The 24,270-nt window shown below is 47.1% G+C and overlaps 1 protein-coding gene across 3 annotated transcripts in view; it reads right to left on the bottom strand.

Annotated features, from left to right (window-relative positions):
• Positions 1-1,225: 1,225 nt before the first annotated feature.
• VPS13D (vacuolar protein sorting 13 homolog D) overlaps positions 1,226-24,270 on the bottom strand; it is a 61,371-nt gene continuing 38,326 nt past the window's right edge. For 2 of the 3 annotated variants that reach the window (XM_039367520.1, XM_039367518.1), the window contains 13 exons: positions 23,866-24,045; positions 22,996-23,103; positions 22,743-22,892; positions 21,806-21,955; positions 21,209-21,305; positions 20,203-20,351; positions 19,890-20,024; positions 19,593-19,760; positions 15,120-15,252; positions 14,773-14,968; positions 5,330-5,461; positions 4,077-4,317; positions 1,952-2,083 (listed from right to left, as the gene is read on the bottom strand). In XM_039367520.1, coding sequence (XP_039223454.1) covers positions 1,952-2,083; positions 4,077-4,317; positions 5,330-5,461; positions 14,773-14,968; positions 15,120-15,252; positions 19,593-19,760; positions 19,890-20,024; positions 20,203-20,351; positions 21,209-21,305; positions 21,806-21,955; positions 22,743-22,892; positions 22,996-23,103; positions 23,866-24,045 — 1,971 coding nt within the window. Of the gene's footprint in view, positions 2,084-4,076; positions 4,318-5,329; positions 5,462-14,772; positions 14,969-15,119; positions 15,253-19,592; positions 19,761-19,889; positions 20,025-20,202; positions 20,352-21,208; positions 21,306-21,805; positions 21,956-22,742; positions 22,893-22,995; positions 23,104-23,865; positions 24,046-24,270 lie in introns of all 3 variants that reach the window. The other variant, XM_039367519.1, reaches the window with a different exon arrangement.

Raw genomic sequence — 24,270 nt, 5'->3', positions numbered from 1 at the left:
ACCCACAACTTCTGGTGGCAAGCTGTTCCACTGGTTAATTGTTTCCACTGCTAGGAAGTTTCTCAATTCCAACATTGCTTCTCTCCTTGATTAGTTTCCATCTGTTGGAAAATAGGTTGACATCCCCTCATCTTTGTGGCAGCCCCTCAAATATTGCAACACTGCTGTCATGTCACCCCAGTCCTTCTTTTCATTAAACTAGGCATCCCCAATTCCTGCAACCGTTCCTTGTATGTTTTAGCCTCCGATCCCGATCCTCTTTGTTGCTCTTCTCTGCACTCTTTCCAGAGTCTCAACATTTTTTTAATATCGTGGTGACCAAAACTGGATGCAGTAATCCAAGTGTGGCCTGACCAAGGCCTTGTAAAGTGGTATTAACGCTTCACCTGATCTCAATTCTATCCCTCTGTTCATGCCATCTAGGACCGTGTTGGCTTTTTCGGCAACTGCCGCACGCGGCTGGCTCCTATTTAAGCGATTATCCACTAGGACTAGGTAAACATTTTGTATTTTGGGGAAGGGGGGGGGAAACAGGGAAAAGGGAGGTATTTTAAGCCACAAGCCTCGGTTGCACTCTGCTTGTTCGCTTAGCCAATGTCCACACGGATCTCACAGCAAGACATTCTCGCTGGAATCGTTATTTTGCAGAAATACAGCGAAGTTGGCCCTTTGCTTGTGGCCTTCTCTTATCCCGGGGCTGCCAAAAGTACATTTTTTTCCCCAACCCCTCCCTCCCTCCCGATCACTCTTTTTTTGGCTCTCCAAATGAATTCTTTGGCAGGTATGTAAATCCGAGGCGCGCCGTCCTGCTTTGTGCTTTGCGAGGCTTGTGACAGAGGCTGCAAAGTGCCACTCGTAAAGGAGGAGAAAACTGTGAGGTCTAGTCTTCTTTTAGGCACGGGTGGGGGGTGGGGGGGGGGAGTAGCTGGCTGGCTTTGGCTGGGAGGGACCCTGGAGGTCTTCTAGTCCAGCCCCCCCAGCCCCGTTCGAGCAGGAGAACCTAGAGCAGGGGTTCTCAACCTTGGCAACTTTTAAGACTTGTGGACTCCAACTCCCAGAATTCTGGGAGTTGAAGTCCACAAGTCTTAAAGTGGCCAAGGTTGAGAACCCCTGACCTAGAGCATTTAAGACAAGTGTCTGTCCAGTTCTCTTCTTAAAAACCTCCCATGATGGAGCTCCCACGACTACTGTGGAAATAACTGCAAGATTCCAGGAGCAGCCGTGGTTTTTTCTTTTTCTTTTTTTAATTCATCCTCAGGATCAGACTGCAGGTTTTTTTTTTTTTTGCAATATTACATTTATAAACCGGCATTCTCGTTCGGTCTCCTTAAAACTCCCCTTTCCCCCATCCGGATGCCGGAAAGCAAAACTTAGCCTGATCCTGGACAGGACTGAGTGGGCAACCCTCTCTCACCCAGAGAGATCAGGACCCCCCTGCCCTGTTCTGAGGTGCCCAAATTCTGGCCAGGCTCCCCCCCCCCCGCTCTATCTCTTTGTGGCTTCCAGGGAAAGGAAGAGGGGGAAAAAAGTGCCCTTTCCAAAAATGCTCAAAATCAGTGCAATATAACTTCTCCTATCATTTCTTTACACGAAAAAGACTTTTATACAACCTCGACGGTGTGTAAGGTACGTGTAACATCTACACATCATACACACAAGTATGTATATATATATATATATATATATAAATATACTATATATACACAAATGGTTAAGAAAATCCCAGGTTTTTCCCCCCCCTTAATGGGTCTCCAGTGTTGGTGACTCCGAGCGGCCCGCAGCACAAGGTTGATTTTTTTCCCTGCAGACTTTTTTTAGCTTCTCTGCTTTACCCAAAGCTTTCCTATTCCTACGCCCTGGGGAGGGGGCAGATTCTCTGACTGAGCCGAGGGAGGGGGGGCGCGTGTGTGTGTTTGTATGTGTGTGTGTGTCCTCCCACATTTTCTCTGGGTCAGGAATCCAATTCTAATTGTTCCTGGTGTTCGCTGGATCGGAGCATCAACTGCTGTTCGTAGAAAAGGCTTTTTGCATAGTTGATTTCTTGGCAGAGACAGACAGCCACGTCCTCCGCTGATACGTGGACCTGGGGGGGGTGGGGGGGTGGAGAAAGAAAACGACCAGGGCTGCTTTTAAAAAAATAAAATAAAAATTAAAAAAATAGTCCTCACGATCAACTCGCTGGCTAAGAACTTCAGGTAATCCTCAACAATCTATTATTCTATTCTATTCTATTCTATTCTATTCTATTCTATTCTATTCTATTCTATTCTATTCTATTCTATTCTATTCTATTCTATTCTATTCTATTCTATTCTATTCTATTCTATATTCCAATATTTATTCTATTCTATTCTATTCTATTCTATATTCCAATATTTATTCTATTCTATTCTATTCTATTCTATTCTATTCTATTCTATTCTATTCTATTCTATTCTATCTATTCTATTCTATTCTATTCCTACTCTCTATTCTATTCTAATTCTATTCTATTCTATTCTATTCTATTCTATTCTATTCTATTATTCTATTCTATTCTATTCTATTCTATTCTATTCTATGCTATTCTATGCTATTCATTCTATTCTACTTCATTCTATTCTATTCATTCTATTCTATTCTATTCTATTCTATTCTGATCTATTCTACTTCTATTCTATTCTATTCATTCTATATCTATTCTACTCTTATTCTATTCTATTCTATTCTATTCTATATATTTTTCATTTATTTTATTCTATTCTATTTATTCTATTCATTCTATTCTATCTATTCTATTCTATTCTATTCTATCTATCTATTTTTATTCTATTCTATTCTATTCTATTCTATTCTATTCTATTCTATTCTATTTCTATTCTATTCTATTCTATTCTTATTCTATTCTATTCTATTCTATTCTTTCTAATTCTATTCTATTCTATTTCTAATTCTAATTCTAATTCTATTCTATTCTATTCTATTTCTAATTCCTATTCTATTCTATTCTATTCTATTCTATTCTTTCTAATTCTAATCATAATCTATTCTATTCTATTCTATTCTATTCTATTCTATTCTATTCTATTCTATTCTATTCTATTCTATTCTAATGTCTATTCTATTCTATTCTATTCTAATGTTTATTCTATTCTATTCTATTCTATTCTATTCTATTCTATTCTATTCTATTCTATTCTATTCTATTCTATTCTATTCTAATGTTTATTCCATTTCTATTCTATTCTATTTATTCTATTCTATTTATTCATTCTATTCTATTCTATTCATTTCTATTCATCTAATTCTATTCTATTCTATTCTATCTATTCTATTCTATCTATTCTATTCTATTCTATCTATTCTATCTATTCTATTCTATCTATTCTATTCTATTCTATTCTATTCTATCTATTCTATTCTATTCTATTCTATTCTATCTATTCTATTCTATTCTATTCTATTCTATTCTATTCTATTCTATTTCTATTATATTCTATTCTATTCTATTATATTCTATTCTATTCTATTCTATTCTATTCTATTCTATTCTATTCTATTCTATTCTATTCTATTCTATTCTATTCTATTCTATTCTATTCTATTCTATTCTATTCTATTCTATTCTATTCTATTCTATCTATTCCAATTTCTATTCTATTCTATTCTATTCTATTCTAATTTCTATTCTATTCTATTCCATATTCTATTCTATTTTATTCTATTCTATTCTATTCTATTCTATTCTATTCTATTCTATTCTATTCTATTCTATTCTATTCTATTCTATTCTATTCTATTCTATTCTATTCTATTCTATTCTATTCTATTCTATTCATTATTTCTATTCCTATTCTATTTCATTATTCTATTCTATTCTATTCCTGCATTATTCTATTCCATTCTGTTTATTCTATTCCTGTCTCGCTTAGCAACGGAAATTTCAGGCTCAACGACAGCCATCAGTCGAGGCCTTACCTTTTAACAAGAGTTTTCCAAAAGCCCCCATGGGTTCCTCTCCCAAGCCAAATTATTTCACTCCGAGCCCCCGCCTCCCTTCCATGCCAACGAAGCAAACCCTCCAAGCGGCCACTCACCATGGGCTTCTGGTGTGACGGGCCGGGCATTGCCACGCCGCTGGCGGAGTTGATGGCTTTCTTGGTCAGCTGGACGTAGACCTGTCCGTGGTCCCTGGAGATAAGGCAGTGGTAGAGGTCGTCGTACTTGACCTCCAGGAAGATGGCCTCCCGGTCCATGGCCTCTCCGCTCTTGAGGAAATAAACCGCTTTGGAAGAGATGATCACGCAGTAGCGGTCGACGTTCTCCACCGCGATGAAGCTGGGCAAGGAGAGAAGGGCTCAGGGCTCATCCTGGGCCTACATTTCCCAGAATTCTCTGCTCCGGCCGAGGTTTACAACCTGCAGCTGGTCAAGCTGAGAATCTTGACAACTTTCATCCCCCCCCCCGTCCCCCTGCAACCGTCATCAACACAAGTGTCTGAATTTGGATCGCGTGACCACGGGGACGCCATTAAGTGAGAAAATGCGTCCTGGGTTGCCTTTTGCCAGTGTCGCTGTAACTTTAAACGGTCATTAACTGAATTATGGTGCTTGTTTTTGTCGTGGGAAACCCCAGACTCTCCCCGCCTGGACCCCATCCCTAATCAAATTCTTGTGATTTGATCTTTTTCCCCCTTTTCCTCCCTCTTTTTTCTTAAAAAAAAAAAAAAAAGTCCTAGTGATCTGCATATTTTTCTTCGGAGTTAAATCTCTAAAAGAAAAAAAAAGTTTTTGGGTTTTTCTTTTTCCCCCTTCAAAATATCTTGTTCTCCCCTACTAAGTGATTCCACATTGTTTTCCCTAGCTAGGCTCCCTGTTCCACTTCTGAAAAACATTGCTGAGTAATTCAATTACTTTCGTGTGTGTGTGTGTGTGTGTGTGTGTGTGTGTGTGTGTGTGTGTGTAAAGCTAAGAGTCTGCTTATTTCTGGACACCGAGTAAGCTCTCCGGCGCAAGAGGTCCCTGATGACCCCTAAAATCTTTGCCAGCTTTTCCAACCCAACTAATTGCAAATCCAGAAATCTCAGCGAATGCAACCGCCACCCCCGAAAGCAGCAAATAAAAATCCAATTTAAATAAATTGACGGGGAATTTATGGCCCTGATGCTCCCCCCCCCCCCCAAAAAAAACTCGGACTGCCTCCGGCAAAAATCACATTGATCGTGGAATCACCAGGAATGGGACCGTCATAAGTCGGGGACTCCCTGCCAGGCTGCAGCGAGGCTGCCCGAGGAGGAGGCCAGCGAGGACTGTGTCCCCTCCGAGGGGGACCGCCTACCCAGTGTACTTACAACTCATCCTGAATGTTGTCCGTCAGCTTGAAGAGGATCTCCTGCCCCTCCGCCTGGCTCTCCGAGTAGCGCGGCAACAGGCCTTGCGGCCCCCGGCAACACCGCGGCCTCCGTATCCGCTCGGCCTGGGTCCTGTCAATCACACAGAGGAAGAACGGGGTCACTTGGGGCTGGGGGAGGTCAAAGGCCAAGGGCATCTCCAGGTACCACATCCAGGGAGTGCTTGACTTATAATAATAATAAAGTTGGAAGGGACCTTGGAAGTCATCTAGTCCAACCCCCTGCTCAGGCAGGAAACCCTACATCATTTCAGACAAATGGCTGTCCAGTCTCTTCTTAAAAACGTCCAGTGTTGGCACATTCACCGCTTCTGGAGGCAGGTAGTTCCACTGGTTAATTGTTCTGACTGTCAGGAAGTTTCTCCTGCGTTCTAGATTGCTTCTCTCCTTGATGAGTTTCCATCCGCTACTTCTTACCACGGCTCGTTTAGTGACTGTTCGAAATTACAATGGTGCCCCCAAAAAAGCGACCCTGGATTCACTTAACACCGTGTTACTAACAATTCGCTTTGCGACCGAAGCTGTGTCAGGATCGGAAAAAAAGCGACTGAGGACCGTTCTTCGCACTGCATTCCCCGTGGACACGGGATCAAAATTCAGACGCTCGGGCAACCGACTCGTATTTATGACGGTGGCGGCCTTCCCTGTGTGTGTGTGTGTGTGTGTGTGTGTGTGTGTGTGTGTCACACGATCCCCCCCTTTGCGACTTTCTGACTGGCAAAGTCAAGGGGGAATCCCCTCAACCACCCTATTACTAACTTCACAATGGCAGTGATCTGCTTCGCGACGGTGGCAAAACCCAGCGAGCGAATGTTTCACGGGGCGACCTAAATTTTGGTGGGTTCACTTGTGGCCTTAAGTTGAGGACTGGGTGTCCGATGCAGCAGAAGAAAAGGACAGGGAAGGAACAGCTGGGTGACAGAAGGCTTGAGGGCTCCCCGGGAACATCTAGGGCACAGGAATGGGGGGGGGGGGCGATTGTTCCGGACCATGGTGCCAATGCCAGGTTGCCCATATTTGCAGAATGAAGCGAAGGAGGAATTGCCTCTTAGCACACAACTCTTTTTGTCTGTTTTGTTCTGTTCTCTGGCACGGCCTGTCCTCTGGCTCCCCACCAGCTTGGCTGGTTCCCCCCCTCCCCGTGTCCCCCCCCCACCCTCCACGGTTCACCCAGAGTAGCATCCAACTCTCCCAGCGCAAAGTGTTCACTTCCTTCCAGGAGTGGAAATTACAGTTCCAAAGCCAAAAGCCAATGGACAGATGCATCACAAACCAGGGAGGGAGGGAGGGAGGGAACTTGCCAAGCAGGCAGAACTTGAACTCGGGATAACACAACGCCACCCAGCCCTCTCCTTTCAGGCTGGCCCAGTTTGCAGGCACATAAAAGTTAAAACACTTGCGCAAAAAAAGAGAGAAAAAAATTGTGCTCTTCTTTCTGAATTAAAGCAGGCAAGAATTTGCACGTAGTCCTTGGCTTACAACCATTTGTTTAGCGACCGTTCTAAGTTACGACCGCACAGGAAAAAAAAGGGAAGAAGGACCGTTTTTTGAACACGTGCCACCTTTGATGCGTCCCCCTCCCCGATCATGTAATCAAAATTCAGATGCTTGGCAACGGGCTCATACGTACGACCGTCGCTGTGTCCCAAGGTCACGTGATCCCCTTTTGAGAAGCAACGTGAGCGGGGGACGCCAAATTCATTTAACAACTGCGCTGCCGACTTACCCACCGCGGTGATTCATTTAACAGCTGTGGCAAGAACGGGGCGAAAACTCCCTTGACACACGTCTCGCTGAACAAAGCGGTCGTAGGTTAAGGACTGTCTGCACAGGCACCCTCCAGACAGAGCCTGTGCCAGACGTCTGGATCGAAGTCATTGAATGAGACAAGATGATAAATAAACAACAGTGGAGTTGTCCACAAATGTTGCAAAAATAGCAACGGGGAAGGAATTCTCGGATAAATCCCCCAAATAAATGAGATTGCTGGACTAAATAAATAATGTATAGGTAGAATTACCAGCCCAATCAAACCAGTCTCTATCCTAGTTTGCATGGCTATCTTGGTCTAACATGGTTTAAATGTTGTTAAGACCTTTTTTTTCCCCAGTCCCCCCCCCCACAGTCCTGGATGCTGTAAACAATGAACTGTGAGCTTCTGGCAACTGCGTCTTATTTGAGCTGGATGAGAAAATAAACATTGCACAGCTCTTGAATATTAGGACGATTTAAACTCCGGTTTGTCTGGCTGCCTTCTGCAAATAAAGAGCACTTGGGGTGTGTGTGTGTGTGTGTATGTGTCTATGTGCGCAACATACAAAAAGCTGCAAATGCAATTTTTTTAAAAAAAGAAGCCAATTAAATGCATGGTGAATTGTTTGCATCTAGGTTTTATTAAACCCAGCTCCCCATTCATTGACTGATTCCCCTTGGAAAGGCAAACACACACACAGGACAAAGCTTGGGGAGGGCTTTAAAAAAAAAAGGAGGGTCCAAAAAAAAAAATGCAGAGATGGGGGGGGGCGGGCGAACAGCTTGAACAGAAAACTACTGTTCCAAGAGAGCCTTGGAGGTTTTTCTCCAAAGAAAAGCAAAACAGACCCCCAAAAGTTCCGTCTCGTTTACTGTTATTCTGAGGATCGTGGCGTTCGCGGAAACTTGCCAAAAGGCAGGAAAAAATCTGCTTTTCAGCCAGGCAGTTTCGGATTGCTGGAGTCGACGTTAATGTTGGCTCAGGAGCCCCGAATATATTTTACAAGCACAATGGAGGCGAAGGAGGCCAGCCGTCCTGATGTGCAAACGAGAAGCCTCAGTAACACAACTCAGGTTCACACAAAGACACATCTTACCTTCCTTAAGATGGCTAAGCCAAAATTCTTTGGCAGGGATGGTGGTGAACATAGCACATCTATCTATCTATCTATCTATCTATCTATCTATCTATCTATCTATCTATCTATCTATCTATCTATCTATCATCTATATCTATCTATCATCTATCTATCTATCTATCATCTATCTATCTATCATCTATCTATCTATCTATCTATCTATCTATCTATCTATCTATCTATCTATCTATCATCTATCTATCCTTCTTCTTTTGGGTCTTAAATTACACATTGCATCTCTCTTTTTTCTTTTTTTTAATTTTAAGACACTTCCCTTTCTAACCAAGTTCTCAACTTACAGCTGCACTTTGCAAAGGTTTTGCTTAGCGGCCTCAATTTTGAGCTGAAATTACGGCCGTTAAGTCGAGGAGCGCCTGTATTTAGGGCTGCTGGCAGACAAGCAACATTTTCCTCTGCTGGCAGTTTCCAAAGCAAATTGCATCGTGTCTGAGATCTGGGACTAAAAATTAGGAGGGGGGGGGAAATATGTCATTGTGATATCGTATGACAAACTCTTCGGGAGTCAAGTCTGCAGTCTGGTCCAGTTTTTCTCCAGCTGATTGGGTTTGTGATACAAGCTTGCAGTGTTTTTATTGTCCCCCCCCTCTTTTTTTTCCTTTCTTTTCTCTCAACTTTCCAACTTTTAATATTCTAGTATATGTTTCCGATGATTTATGCTCTCGCCAACGTTTTTAGAGGCGTGATCTGTTTTGATTTAATCCCCCTCTATTTGTTTTTTTGACAGAGGATAGCAAGGAGGCTTTCAAACACAATATACGGCATTTTTTTTTAATTGGATTACCTGGGCCGGTTTTTGCAGTAGCAACACACCGAAAAATTAACATGTGAAAAATAGAGAGTGACTGTTAATCACAGCTGGGGTGTGTGTGTGTGTGTGTGTGTGTGTGTGTGTGTGTGTGTGTGAAAAGGGGGTATTTTTGTCTTGGCCCAGACAAAAACCTGTCTTTCTGATAAGAAACTTGCTCTGTTGCAAACTAACCAGAGAAAATAGCTATTTTGAAGGAATTTTGAGGGGGGGGGGGGAGGCTGAAAAAAACACAACCTGTGCAACACAACCTGTGCAGCTACATTTTTCACCAAACATCCTCGTTTTTTTTGTTGTTTTTTTTTTAAAAAAAGATCAAACGGGTCACGACTTTCACAATCTTCCTAAACAGACTTTAAAGGCAGGCCGGCACAGTTGCAGGTTGTCCTCGACTTACAACGGCAACGGAGCCCAACGTTGACATCGCTAACTGAGACATTATTAAACGAGACACTGGTTAAGCGAGGCTTGCCCCGTTTTGTGCGCCGGTTGTGAAGTGAATCGCTGCAGGTGTTGAATTAGTTACACGGTTGTTTACGACCCGTCCTAAATACAAAGGTCCGAATTTTGAAGGAGTGACCCCAATGACAGTCCTTAAGTGTGAGAAAGGGCGCTAACTCCCTTTCCTCAAGGCTGTTGTAAGCTCGAACGGTTGCAAGTAAAAGGATCCTCTAGCCCATGCCCCACTGCTGGGGGGGGGGAGGGAGGGTGCCAGCCATCAATGCCTCCTATTGTCTCCCCCCCCCTCGCCCGCTGCTCTTTGGGGCCGAAACTCGGAAATAAAGCCATAATTGCGGGATCGCATTTTCCTGAATGGGGAGGAAAGGGATCCGTTACGTGCTGCGCGAGAGGGTTAATTCGGAGAGCCCGGGCTCGCTCTAAACTTTTGCCCTCTGCATATGTACTCGTTGGCGGCCGTACAAAACCCCGAGTAGCATTACACACGCCTTAACGCTGTAGTTCAACCGTCGGTCAAACCCGGGGCCTGGCTCCCCGCCAGACCGCAATCAATGGGACGCAACCTTCCTTCCCCACTGCTCCCCCCCCCATCATCAGCCAAGTTCAGATCAGCTCTCTTTTGTCGTGCTGGAGGGGAGGGGGTAAATTTACCCGCCCCAAGCTTTTCAGGCCGGCTTGGGATGGGACCCCCACGGGTGTGTCTGTGTGTGTGTGATGGTGGGGGGGGGGGGCTGGCCTTGGTGCAGCAAAGGAGAGGTGCTTTGCCGAGAGCTGCAAAGAGGCTCAAAGGGAGACAAAAAGGTCAGCAGGAGGGCAGGCCGAGGGTGAATGCATGGGGGGGGAGATCTGGGCTGCCAGGCAGGGGGGGCACTCCCTCCCCCGGCTGCCAGGGGGGCCCTCAGGTCAGTGCAGGGGCTGGGGGGCACGCTCCAGCCAGCCACGGCCGAAAAGCAACTGTCCTAGGCAGGTGCTACAGGAGGGGTGATGCACTTCCTGCTCGCAAAGGCCTACGTAGAGTCCTCGGCTTACGACTGCAAATGGAAAGCTGAGAAAGCCAGATGGATGGATGGATGGAAGGAAGGGAGGAAGGAAAAGATACACAAGGAGGGAAGAAAAAGTTGGAGGGAGGGAAGGAGGAAGGAAGGGGGAAAAGGGAAGGAAGAAAAGAGGACAGAAGAGGGAAGGGAGGGAGGGAAATAGGGAGGGAAGGAAGGGTGGAAGGAAGGAAGGAATGAAAAGATACACGAGGAAGGAAGAAAAAGTTGGAGGGAGGGAAGGAAGAAGGAAGGAAAGGACAGAAGATGGGAGGGAGGGAAGGAAGGAGGGAAATAGGAAAGGAAGGAGGGAAGGAATAAACAAAGGAAGGAAGAGAAAAAAGGAAAGGAAGGAAGGCGGGAAAGGGAAGGAACAAACAAAAAGGGGAAAAAGGAAAGGAAGGCGAAAAAGGGAAGGCAGGTAGGAAGGAAAGAAGGAAGAGAAAGAAAGAAAGGAGGAAGGAAGGAAAGAAGAAAGAAAAAAAGAAAGAAGGAAAGAAAGAAAGAAAGAAAGAAAGAAAGAAAGAAAGAAAGAAAGAAAGAAAGAAAGAAAGAAAGAAAGAAAGGAAAAGCAGCAGAAGCCACAGAATATGGATAGGTTGCCAACCCATTGTAAATTACCAGCAGGTGAGAACCGCCATGTGGCTCACCTATATTAGCATTGCAAGCGTCCTTAAGACAGTCCACATCCAATTCCTACGCAAGAACTCTCTGCACAGACACATCTGCTCTACGCTGGGTGTTGTTCCTTGGAAAGGCTGAGCGTGCATGGATATTTTTCCCCAAGGCTGTGTGTGTGTGTGTGTGTGTGAGAAACAGTTATTCCTAAGCCACAGTGGGATTGGGGTAAAGGAATCACAAAACCGTCTCTCACTCATTCTGGCCATACCACGGGGGGGGGGGGAATTCACGGAGAAAGCCACCATGCCAGGAACCGTTAGCAGTAAAAGGAAACCGTCAAAGCCCACGCTGGCCGGAGCAGAGAACAACTCAAAAGAAGCCATTTTAAGATTTTAAGAAGATGAGCCGAGACCTGCCCTGTGGAATTACCAAGAATCAGACAGGACTAAATGGGGGACATCAGCATCAGGGACCTTGGAGGTCGTCTAGTCCAACCCCCTGCTCAGACAGGAAATCCTATACCTATAAATTGGGTAGGGCCAGTCTAGGGGAGAAAAAAAAAAAGGACCGGGGGTGACAGGATAGCAGTCTTCCAGTATTTGAGGGGCTGCCCCAAAGAAGAGGGGGAGTCCACTTATTTTTCAAATCACCTGAAGGCCGGAGGGAGACTAACCAAGGAGAGAATCAACCTGGAATGAAGGAGACATTTCCCGACGGTCAGGACCATTAACCAGCGGAACAGCTTGCCACCGGAAGTTGCGAATGCTCCAACACGGGAGGTTTTTAAGAAGAAGACTGGACAGCCACCTGTCTGGAACGGCCTGGGGTTTTTCCCTGCCTGAGCAGGGGGATGGACTAGAAGACCTCCGAGGTCCCTTCCAACATTGTTAGTCTGTTAAACTTCACCAGTCTGCTTTTTGAGAAATAGAGGCTCTGTGGCTGTGCTCGCCACGCCACCCTTTTTGCGAGCGCGTCCACAATGTCTCCAAGGAAGAAGGGGAAAAAAAAAAAAGAAGTTTCTATCGATAAGACTGGAGGTTTTTTGAAAACCCCATTTGTCTAGAATGGTGTAGGGTCAGTCTCCTGCTCGGGCAGGGGGGGTCAGACTAGATGACCTCCAAGGTCCCTTCCAACTGTGTTATTCTGTCCTCTGAACCCAGCTAAGGTGCCCTGAGTTTCCCTGTTGTTTGAAACTTCAACCTTTCTCCCTCCCTCCCCCTTCCAAGCCAGAGAGAGAGAGAGAGAGAGAGAGAGAGAAAGAGAAAGAGAGAGAGAGAAAGAGAGTGAAAGAAAGAGAGAGAAAGAGAGAGAGAGAGAGAGAGAGAGAGAGAGAGGGAGGGAGGAAGAGAAATGTACTGCAAATGTCTTTTCCTTGTGTTGGCTGAACTCTGAATACTCCCTTGGACTCCTGAGCTGAAAATAATCCATTTCTCATTCTGGTGTCACTTTATGTAAGACTCTTAAAAAGAATGAAAGGAAACTTTCTTTTTTTCTCTCTCTCTCTTTCTCCTTTTCCCCTCCCTTTGAATAGTTGTGACTCATGTTAGCCTTCTGGATGCCGTTTTATTGACACTCAAGTGGTTTTTCAGGAAGACCTCATTAGGTGGAAATCTCTAGAGCAGGGGAAAAAAAAGTGGAGAAATTGAACCCTTCAGCCTTCAATCATTTCATTGGCTTTGTTTGTTGGTTTGCGAATTTCTGGCCAATCCGTGACACCTTTCTTTCACCCAGAGATCCAATCCTTGCCCTAGCAAATCTATTTTATTCAGCGTATCGCAACGTTGCATCAGCCAGGAGACTGCAGTGCTAATGCAAAGAAATACCGAGGCGATAATAATAATAATAATCAGTCAGATTAAGAGCTGGAAGGGACCTTGGAGGTCTTCTAGTCCAGCCCCTACTCGTGCAGGAGACCCTAGACCAGGGGCGTCAAACTCGCTGCGTCACAGGACGTGCCACGAGATATTGCGACTTTTTTCCCCCTTGCTGGAGCTGGGGTGGGTGCGACACCCCTGCCCTAAACCATTTCAATCAATCAATCAATCAATCAGACCAGAGCTGGAAGACACCTTGGAGGTCTTCTAGTCCAACCCCCTGCTCAGGCAGGAGAAATTTTAGACCAATCAATCAGAATAAGAGCTGGAAGCAGAGATCTTCTGTTTTGCAGTGGCCGTTAAGTCAATCGCCGCAGTCGGTCATTAAGCGAACACCGGGGTTGTTATGCTTATCTTCCCCTCCCCCTCTTTCTGCCTGTCATTTAATTTCCTTTTTCAGCCCCTTCACTGGTCTCCTTGCAGTTTCCAAAAGACCTTTCAAGTCCCAGAGAGGCTGCACACACCTTGTTTGCCAAGCGGGGCGTGTAAACGTCCGTTCCTAGTTTATTTATTTGTTTATTTCTCCCTTCTGTGTTGGTTTTGAAGAGGAAGTGGGGGAAGGTAGAAAGCCCAAGGATGAAAGCTGGGTGGAAGGAGGAGGGAGGGGCTGAGGGGAGGGGAGGGGTGGGGACGGGAGACAAACTCCCATTGACCCCCCCCCCCACCTTAAGCAGGTAATCAGTGCATCATTGTTAGCGATAGGCTTCTGGGTTCAAGTGGAGTTCAGCCAAAACAATCCTCATTGTAGCACAACCTGGCTTTCATCCCCAGCTTTCCAGGATGCGGTCTTGGGAAACCGTTTCGGTGGGGTCGGGCTGCATCCCCCCCCCCTGCGGGCACCAAACACACCCCCTCCCCACTTTTCCCACTGACGGTCACAATGAAGAAGGAGGAGGCTCTACTTGCAATATGGCATCCAGTTTTAGGAGCCACGATATTAGAAACAGATGTGGAGACTCTAGAACAGTGGTTCTCAACCTTTTTAATGCCGTGACCCCCAACCGGTCGTAAGTCGAGGACTATCCAACCGGTCGTAAGTCGAGGACTAACTCAACGGGTGCAGCACCGTTTGCAGAATGGGACTTTTGGCGGGCTCAGCAGGGCAGAGACAGCCTGGACAATTCCTATTGGCTTTTGAAAGCCAATAGAATCAGACTCTATTCAAGAGAGTCTATTCTGTTGGCTTTCAAAAGCCAATAGAATAAAAGGGAGCAGCACAGCTAAGGAAAAGGGGGAAAAAAATGGCGGACTGCGTTGTTTGGCGACCCCCGTGAAATGGTCGTTTGACCCCCAAATGGGGTCCCGACCCACAGGTGGAGAACCACTGGTCTAGAAAGAGTGCAGAGAAAAGCCACAAAGATCACTCAATCAGAACCGAGTTGGAAGGGATCTCAGAGGTCTTCTAGTCCATCCCCCTGCTCAAGCAGGAGACCCTGGACCATTCCAGACAGGTGGCTGTCCAGTCTCTTCTTAAAAACCTCCACAACATCCGGTGGCAAGCTGTTCCACTGGTTGTCTTCACAGTTAGGAAACTGTCGTTAAGTGTGAAAAGCAGCCCCAAATCCCTTTTTTTCAGTGTAGTTGTAACTTGGAACGGTCCCTAAATGACTTGTCGTAAGCTGAGGATGTACGATGACACCTGACGAAAGACGGACACCAACCCAACCCGTTCCACTCACCTGGGGCCGGTCAGCGTGGCTGTCTCTCGGACGGCTTGGGCGGTCTCCGAGGCAAAGTCCAGGGCACCGGCCACCGGCTTCGTTAAGGTGCCAACGAGTCCTTTCCCAAGACCGGATATGAAGCCGCTCATTCCGCCTTCGGTCTTCACCCCTTCTACCGTCGACGTGATCACGCTGGTCAGCCCGCCGATGATGCCTGTTGGGAAAAAAAAGGAGGCAGGTATTGATGAGGGCTTGAACGAAAAGTTTTGGGACAAAAGGACCGCCAAAAGGAGTGGAACGCAAAGGCAGCCAAAGTGTCTTTTGTGGGGAGAGAGAGCGAGAGAGAGAAAGTGGACGCTGATTACCGTGAGCCAGGCCTTGGATGCCGGCCACCAGGTGTTCGCCGCTGGTGGCTGCGTGGTATCGGATGTATTCCCGCTCCGTCTGATGCCGGTTATCCATCGTCTTTCCCAGACCGTCAGACAAAGTTCCCGTAAACTGCCGTGAAGGTTAAAAAAAAAAGGCATCTATTAATTGCCCAGAACATAACTAACCTACGCAGCTATATAATTACATTCCAAGGACAGGGACTCCTGTACATTTAAGATCAGATAAACCTTCATTTCTGGGTACACAATGGCACACATCAAAATGAAATTCTGATGCCTGCTCTCTGTCATGCACACATATATGTATACTGTATATATACATAAACATATATGTAGGTCTTTGGTTATTCGGGTTTTCTCCCGCGTCAAATTGGAAGTGTCTTGGCGATGTTTCGCTGAAGTCCCATTCGTCGTCTTCAGGCTGCTGTTTTCGGCTTTGTGCTTCTAGGAGCAATGTGCGATCACACATTGCTCCTCGAAGCACGAAGCCGAAAACACCAGCCTGAAGATGAATGGGACTTCGTCGAAACGTCGCCAAGACACTTCCAATTTGACGCAGGAGAAAACCCAAATAACCAAAGACCTACATACAAACACCCGCGAAAACCTCAGAAAATAAACATATATACATATACATGTCTGTCTGTATCTATTTCTATATCTATCATGTATCTATCTATCCATCCGTCCATCCATAGGTCAGTCGGAGCACTCTTTTTTCCCCAATTGATCTGAGGATCTTCTGACTTCCTAGGTGGATTAGCTAGAGAAGGGCCCAGAATTCAGTTTAGAACCTTCAAAAAAACAACACAAAACCCAGACAGGGGCGGGCTGCTGGCCAAGGGAAGGCTTGTTGAGCAGCTCCCTTTCTGTGGCCTGCCAAAACTGGCACATGGCTGGTGGCAGAAGGCCTGATGCCCTGGCTGAGAAAGAGGTGGGAGGTGGGGATTAGCTTCGGACAAAAGCTTAGCGAAGGCAGTGTTAATAGCCCCAATTCAGGGCTTGCCATTCCCCCGTGGAGGCTTTTCCCATTTTTGGAAGCTCCCCAAGCCCCAGGCCAATTTATTCAGACCCTCCCAGCTAGAAGGGAGTGGGGTCTGCAGGGAGGAGGAGGAGGAGGAGGAGGAAGGATTATGGGCTCCGTGCTCCTCTCTGAGCTTGCTGGTTTCCTTATAGACCTTCCATGACCCAAACCAGGGAACATCGTGAGCACTAAACGCTCAGTTGTAAGTTGAGGACCGGGTAGGGGTCCAGCAGGGCTCTCCACGGACTCCCAATGAAGTGGGGCATCCGGGCTGTTGCCCGCCACCCCTCCGCGGAGGCCTGACGGGAGGCAGCTCCGGTGAAGCTGCACAGCGGGGCCCTGCGGGCAACCGTGTTGTGTTACAGGCCTGAATGCGAGAGATCCCGCCCCACCGGCTGTTTTCCCTACACACACACACACACACACACACACACACACACACACACACACACACACGGCTGTCAAAAGTCCAGAGTGAACTTGAAATGACCTCAGTCGCTGGCGGGGTTCACTGCTGGGGCAAGTGAGGCTTTATTAAGCTACGATGGATCATTTTGGGGGGGGGGGCAAAGCAAAGCCAGACACCCCCCCAGGATCAATTGCAATGCACCCGACTCCTTAATGCAGCATCTTTGCTCCCGTTGGGTCCCATCGCTGCCCTCCCATCCCAGTTTTTTAAAATTAATTTCGTTATAGGTGCTCCTCATCGTCATGAGGTCACGCTCGGTGCTTTTTTAAATATGTGTATGTAGGCAATTGGGTATTTTACTCTTTCTGGCCCTATGGCTGTAATAAAGTGCTTTTTTTGGGAAAAAAAAATCAGGTTGTTGCCCCCTCCCCTTTCCCCAAAGCAAAGGAAACAGGAAGAGCTGCCAAGGATTTTCACTTATGAATGCTTATTTGTCGTAGGGCACAGAACATCCAGGCAAGAGGCAAACACACACACACACACAAATAACTTGTTTCCCTCGCCAGGGTTCAAAGTCAGCATTGATGGAGATTTACAACGGGGAGGGAGGGCTTTGGGAACACAAACCCAGGGCAACTCTTCACCTACACGCACACACACACACACACACACACACACACAGCCACACGCCAGAGTTACACAACCCACCCTCCTGCGCTGGGCTCATAATCCATGAACTTTGGAGCTGCTTTGTGATTGGAAGCGCGACAACACCACCTCCTGCCAGCCACAAGGAGAGAGAGAGAGAGAGAGAAAATACGCTCTCGTGTGGCCAAACCCACGCCAGGAAGGCGAGGACTTGAAAAAAAAACAAGTGGAGGGAACACAGGTGGTCCTCGACGTACAACCACAGATGAATGTGGGACTCCACTGTGGTCGTTAAGTTGGGACTATGTACCTGTAGGACGAGAGCTGGTTTCTGAAATTCGGCCAAATTCAGCGTTTGGGGTTTTTTAGACAAAAAAAAAAAGCACGTGGATAGTGGTGAGCGTCTTTCGCACATGGGATGAAAAAGCGCAGTTCCCAGTTCGCCTTAAATGTTCCCCTCCTGATGGCTCCTGAGTGAAGGGAGGGGGCTGCTGCGGGGAGGGTGGGGGGCTACAGCTGCAGCTGCCTCAGCAGAAATCAAAAACTCCCTAAGAAAACATAAAATTTCCGACATGAAAGGCCCGGCTCGGGATTTAGTCGTCTCCTCTGCTGAGATTTGTCAGTTCCCAAAATCTTTTAGCACCTTCTTCCTCCCCATCCCGGCCAGTGAACTCTGGTTTACCTCCTCTCTCTTTTGCGATCCCGAGAGGTTGTGTAGCACGCTGTTAGTATTTTATATTATGTATTTTACATATTAGGTTACACTACATTGCGTTACATTATGCATTGTATGGCTATATTGTATTGTCTTCTATGTTACATTGCCATATTATATTATAGTATAGCATAGTATATTATATTATGCTATATTATATATTACAGCACAGTATATTGTAGTACAGTGTATGTTATATCATATTGCTGTATTATATACTATAGTATATTGTATTGTACTGTATTATATGATATTGTATATTATATTATAGTATTCCTTCCTTCCCTTCCATTTCCTTCCTTCCTTCCTCCTCCTCCTGCTTCTCCCTCCCTCCCTCTCTCCTTTCTCTTTCTTCCTTCCTTTGTCTCTTTCCTTCGTTCTCTTTTCTCCTTTTCCTTTTTCCCTTTGTTTGTTTCTCTCTCTCTCTCTCTCTCTCTCTCTCTCTGCCAGCAGCCTCCAGGGCAAAGGGAATGGAAACTCACTCCAAGGCCTATATTTAGGATCAAAGTCCTTTCCTAGCACACACACCAGGGATCAAACTGCAGTGAACTTTCTCCATCCGAGATCTCTGTGCCAACTTCAATACTCAGGACGTTTGAGAGAAGCCATTCCCCGCTTCCAAGATACATGGAAAAACCATTATGGGGATCGTCAAGCGAAAAATCCAGACAATGGCAAAACCAGATGCGGCCCATAAAGAAGGATTATTTTTTTTTGCATGCTTTTTTTTTTAAAGGGGTTATTAAAATTCAGCTTTGTTCAGCTTCAGAGTCCAAAGGCCCACCTGGCTGAAGAAGAGATAACCAAGAAGGGGAAGGGGCTGCGTTTCTCCTGACATTTAACTGTGATTTCCAGCCCCCCAGCCAGAGGCAGACAAGGATGAAAGAGCGTCTGGCATTTTTTTGGAATCAGGTGGAAGGATCTGGGGAGCAGACTCCGTCATTAATCTTCCTCTCCTTGCTGACAGCATCCACAGAGAAGCTGTAGCCCTGGTCAGCTGCTCAGGCTGAGCTTCCTTGCAGGGGAAGAGCAATATTTTAACAGAATAACAGAGTTGGAAGGGACCTTGGAGGTCATCTAGTCCAGCCCCCTGCTCGGGCAGGAAACCCTATACCATTCCAGACAAGAGGCTCTCCAGTCTCTTCTTAAAAACCTCCAGTGGTGGAGCGCCCACAACTTCTGGAGGGAAGCAGTCCCACTGATGATAATAGAATCACAGCGCTGAAAGGGACCTGGGAGGTCTTCTAGTCCAACCCCCTGCTCAGGCAGGAAACCCTATCCCATTTCAGACAAATGGTTGTCCAGTCTCTTCCTAAAAACCTCCAGTGTTGGAGCATTCACAACTGCTGAAGGCAAGCTGTTCCATCCATCCATCCATCCATCCATCCATCCATCCATCCATCCATCCATCCTCCCTCCCATCCATCCATCCATCCATCCATCCACCCATCCTCCCTCCCTCCCATCCATCCATCCTCCCTCCCTCCCTCCATCCATCCTCCCTCCCATCCATCCATCCATCCATCCATCCTCCCTCCCATCCATCCATCCATCTATCCATCCACCCACCCACCCACCCACTACTGCTACCTGCAGAGGGCTACCTGTCAGTTGTCAGGCCAGGCCCGAGTCACCCCTTTCCGGGCTGCCTACCTTTGCCGCGGAGTTCGACACGCCGTGAGCCACGTTCCGTATGAGGCCGCCCACGTTGCCGTACTTGATCAGCCCGGTGACCCCTTCGGAGACGTCGTTCAAGAGCCCCATGGGGTTTCCCAGGAAATCCACGGAGCTGAGGATCCTGGCCGCCTGGCTGAGCAGTTCCTGGAAAACACGAGGCGGAAATGTTGCAAGGTGGAGCTCACGGCGTGAGCCACCCGCTCGGGAACGGCTGCCCCCGTCGGAACAAGAAATAAAGGATCTTTAAAGCCTTTCAACCCGGGAGCCACTTACTTCCTGAAAGTGCTTGAGGATGTCGTTGACGATGAAGCTCTTGGTCTCGTAGGGGTGGACCCGGGTGTAAGGATCCAGGTCTATGACGGCGTCTTCGAAGCGCACGAGAGGAAATCCCAGCGTGCTCTTCAGTGCCTGAGCTCGGAACAGCCAGGAAGAACCCGTCAGTTGTTAGAATCTTTCCCTTCTGTAAAATGGGTACTGCAGACCAAGCTCAGCAGAGGACTTTTGTGGGGAGGCTGAGCTTTACTATTTTGGGACAGCAACCAAAGGAGACCCACCTTAGTGAAGAAAGACACCCCCAAAGTCTTACCTTGAGATCCAGGGGGAGCTTGCTAGACGTAAAGACGCTGAGTTTTATTTGGGGCACGCTAATTTTGAGGTTTTCGAAATAGTATCTCTTCCGGGCAACCTCTTGACCAGCCGGCTTTTCGTGGAGGTTTTCGTCGTAATTTTCAACCTCTGTGTGGCCAACAGGTGAGGAAGGAAGAGAGAGAGAGAGACGTCCGTGAGCTGCAAGGGAGCCCGGCATTTATGTGGCTGAAGTGAGACGTTAGATTAAGTGATTTTCCCCCCTTTTTACAATCTTTCGTGCCACAGTTGTTAAATCGCTGCAGGGGTTAAGTAAGTGACACGATTGTTAAGTGACTATGGCTTCCCCATTGACTTTGGCTGGCCAGAAGGTCATAAAAGGGGATGATGTGGCCCCAGGGACACTGCAAAACCGTCATAAATACGAGCCAGTTGCCAAGCGTCCAAATTTTAATCACAACAACAACAATAAAGTTGGAAGGGACCTTGGAAATCTTATAGTCCAACCCCTGCTCAGGCAGGAAACCCTACACCATTTCAGACCAAGGGCTGTCCAGTCTCTACTTAAAAACCTCCAGTGTTGGAGCATCCACCGCTTCTGGAGGCAGGCTGTTCCACCGGCTTAATTGTTCTGACTGTCAGGACATTCCTCCTTAGTTCTAGCTTGGAGAAATGATCATGAGGATGCTGCAACAGTTGTTAACTGTGAAAAACGGTCAAAAGTCACTTTTTTTCCTGTGCCGTTGTAACCTTGAACCGTCCGTCATTGGCTGTAATTTGAGGACTAGCTGTACAGGCCGGAAATCACATTTTAAGATCCGTTCTGAAAGAGAGAACTCGGCAGGACCTCCTCCGTTAAGACTTTCTTTTTTTTAAAAAATGTGTTTTTTGGGGAGGGGGGGCTCCACGTTCAGGGAAGTCTCTTTGCAACACAACTCTCTGACAACAACTCTTATTAGGGATGGGCCGGTCCGTACACAGAATTTGCAGCTGACGGGAGAACGTACCCGATTCTGACTGGTTGCAGCCGAAGAAACTGAGCAGTTTAAGGAGCAGTTTCTCCTCGATCTGAACCGTAAACTTGCTTGCTGTGATCATCAGGTGCTGGAACGGAAGAGGGCTATTAGAGTATTCCAAAAAAAAAAAAAAAAAGGAAAGGGCACCAAGAGGTCATCTTGAACCGCAGGAACGGGCAGCAACTAAATTTGATAACGGGGATAAAAGGCCAGAAAGAAATGCATTTGATAAGAGAGTTTATGTAAGAGAAGCTGGCAGCCCCAGAATTCAAGTGCTCTGAATTTCAGCCTCTTGCGTATTGGGTGGATCCGGTGGATTTAGATTACAGTGTTTCTCAACCTTGACCAACGCTGGCTGTGGAATTCTGGGAGTTGAAGTCCACATGCCTTAAAATGGTCAAGGTTGAGAAACACTGATTTAGAAGGGCCAAGAAATCCGAGCATGATGGGGCCCTTGATTCTTTTCTTGCCTTTTTTTTTTTTTTTGGTTTTTGATCCAAGGGAGCGATGGGCCGAGATTAGAAGATTCCCCCCCCCCCCCGGTTCTGCAACATCACCCATCCGAGGACTGGGGTGGGAATGGGTTACCTTGTATATGTCACTCAGAGGGGTTTTGCTAGGAAATTTCATAGCGTTCAGCTGCACGGCTGGGCCCGTATCGGCCACTTCGTTCTCGCCCATCTTGGGGGTGAGGAACAGCACGAAGGGCTGAGTGGTGCGGAGGAGCTGGTTGTCGACCTGGGGAAGAAAGGAGGAGGCAGACAGAGATATTTAGAGGTTTTCAAGCTCTGGACAATAAACAGAGTTCTGGGTTCTGATTATGAAAACAGATGCCCAAATCTATTAGCTGATCAATGGACGAGCAAGCGGAGGAAGCTTGCAGAAGAACAGGGCTGGAAGGGAACCTTGGAGGTCTTCTAGTCCAACCCCTTGCTCAAGGAGGAGAGCCTAGACCATTGCAATCAATCAATCAATTAATCAATCAGTCGGAACAGAGCTGGAAGGGACCTTGGAGATCTTCTAGTCCAACCCCCTTCTAGACCCTGGACTTTGTAAAAATCTCCAGAACCTTTACTCTCCTTCCTTCCTTCCTCTCCTCCCTCCTTTGTTTCTTCCTTTCTCCTTCTTTCCTTCCTTCCTTCCTCCCTCCCCTCCCTTCCTCCTTCCCTCTCTACTTCCTTCCTTCTTACCTCCCTCTCCCTCCTCCCTCCCTCCCTTTCTCCATATCTCCTTCCTTCCTTCCTCCCTCCCTCCCCTTCCTTCCTTCTTTCCTTCCTTTCTTCCCTCCCTCCCTAGTGATTAGAATGCAGGATTGTAGGCTAATTCACTGCCCACTGCCAGGAGTTTGATTCTCACCGGCTCAACGTTGACTCAGCCTTCCGTCCTTCCGAGGTCAGTAAAATAAGGACCCAGATTGTTGGGGGACAAGATTGCTGACCCTGTCAACCGCTTAGAGAGGGCTGTGAAGCGGCCTGTAAGTCTTAAGACTTATAGCTGCTGCTATTGCCGTGGCGCTTTCAATTACCTGCACATCCTGTATACTCAGTTCCAGCACTTGGCTGGCGGACAGCTGGGTGAAATGGACATTGATGCCGATGAAAGTTGCAAAGATCAGCTCTTCGGGGGCCTTGTTAACCAAAGACAAGCCGATCCCTCCTTCCAATTTCAGCTGGACCTGCAAAGAGGGCAAAACACACACAGACCAAGAGTGGCTGTTAGTTGGGAAGGAATTACAAGCGCCAGGCCGGAGGCCGTTCTCCCAGCTCTGCAAAGCTCACTTCCAACTCTTGCTCCAGGTCTGGATTTTTCAACTTCCACAGGTCTTGGTCCAACTCCTCCCCTTCGTATGAGAGGCGGTCGTTTCTGCGCTGGTTGAAATCGGTGATCTAACATAATACAGGAAGCACAATTAGGGTTCTTCCAGGGTGCAAATCCTACGAAATCCACAACTGTCCAGGTGATCTGCCCCCAGCCTGGGTCTTGTTCTAGGGAATTGCAAGAGAATCTCTCTCTCTCTCTCTCTCCTTTTCTTAAAAATATGGAGGAGGTGGGGGAATTACTATTCTGGATTATTGTGTCTGAGGGGTGCTTGGTGTTCTCTGAGCTTGGTAGTTTTCGTGCAGAGTTTTCATTGCCCAAAGTAGGTCATCATCACCCCCAGTTGTGGTTGTCGTCGTCCTCCTCCTCCTCTCTGCAAACCCCCTCCCTTCTAGCACTGATGAGGTTCCCTAGTTGGGTCATGAAACGTCTGTAAGAAAACCACCCAGCTCAGAGAGCACCTAGGACTCCACAGTGATCGTTCTCCTCCTCCTTTTTCCTTCTTTTTTCCTCCCTCTGTCAAAGCAAGAATATACTGTATATTCTTGCTTTGACACCCTCCTTCCTTTTCCCTCCTCCTCTATCCTCAAACTCCACTCCCTTCTAGCACTGATGATGTAACCTAGCTGGGTAATAAAACACCTGCAAGACAACAAGACGTTCAGACAGCACCCAAGGCCTCTGAAGCTACAAATATTCTCCTTTATTGTTCCTTGCTTAATGGTTACAATTGCTTATGACCAGGTTTGGTTCAGATCGAAGTACAAACAAACGCACAAATACACACACACACACACACACACACACACACACACACACAAAACCATCACCTGCAGAACTCTTGTGGGACCGTCGGGAATCACCTGGACGGCCAGGGCTCCGGACCCAGGCCGCATCTTCTGGTTGATGAACTGCTGGTCCGGAGGGACGGGACCCAACTGTTCCAGGGAAGTGTCGGGTCCCAGGACAACTTCTGCTCCATCACGCAGCCCAGCTCTGCCTCCTTTGGCCTAGAGACACAACAGAAGGTGACCACAGAGAGCAGGGCTGAAGGGGAGGGTCTGTGGAGGTGCTCCCACCTCCAGGCCCTGGTGGTCCCAAAGGTCCTTTTTCTGGAGGCCACTGGACTTTCTTGTTTTCGTTTTGCTTCTTCAGCTGTGACCGGATGGTGGGGAAGGGAAGGATTTATACTCCTTTGAGAGAGTCCTTGAGGCCACCTGGAGGCTTGTCTGTGA

Source organism: Crotalus tigris, unplaced genomic scaffold, assembly GCF_016545835.1.
Source record: "Crotalus tigris isolate CLP2741 ecotype Arizona unplaced genomic scaffold, ASM1654583v1 scf7180000020588.15403103151:6194809, whole genome shotgun sequence".
Lineage (NCBI taxonomy): Eukaryota > Metazoa > Chordata > Lepidosauria > Squamata > Viperidae > Crotalus > Crotalus tigris.
Note: the sequence above shows the minus strand (reverse complement) of the source record. Positions and strands in the feature narration are given on the sequence as shown.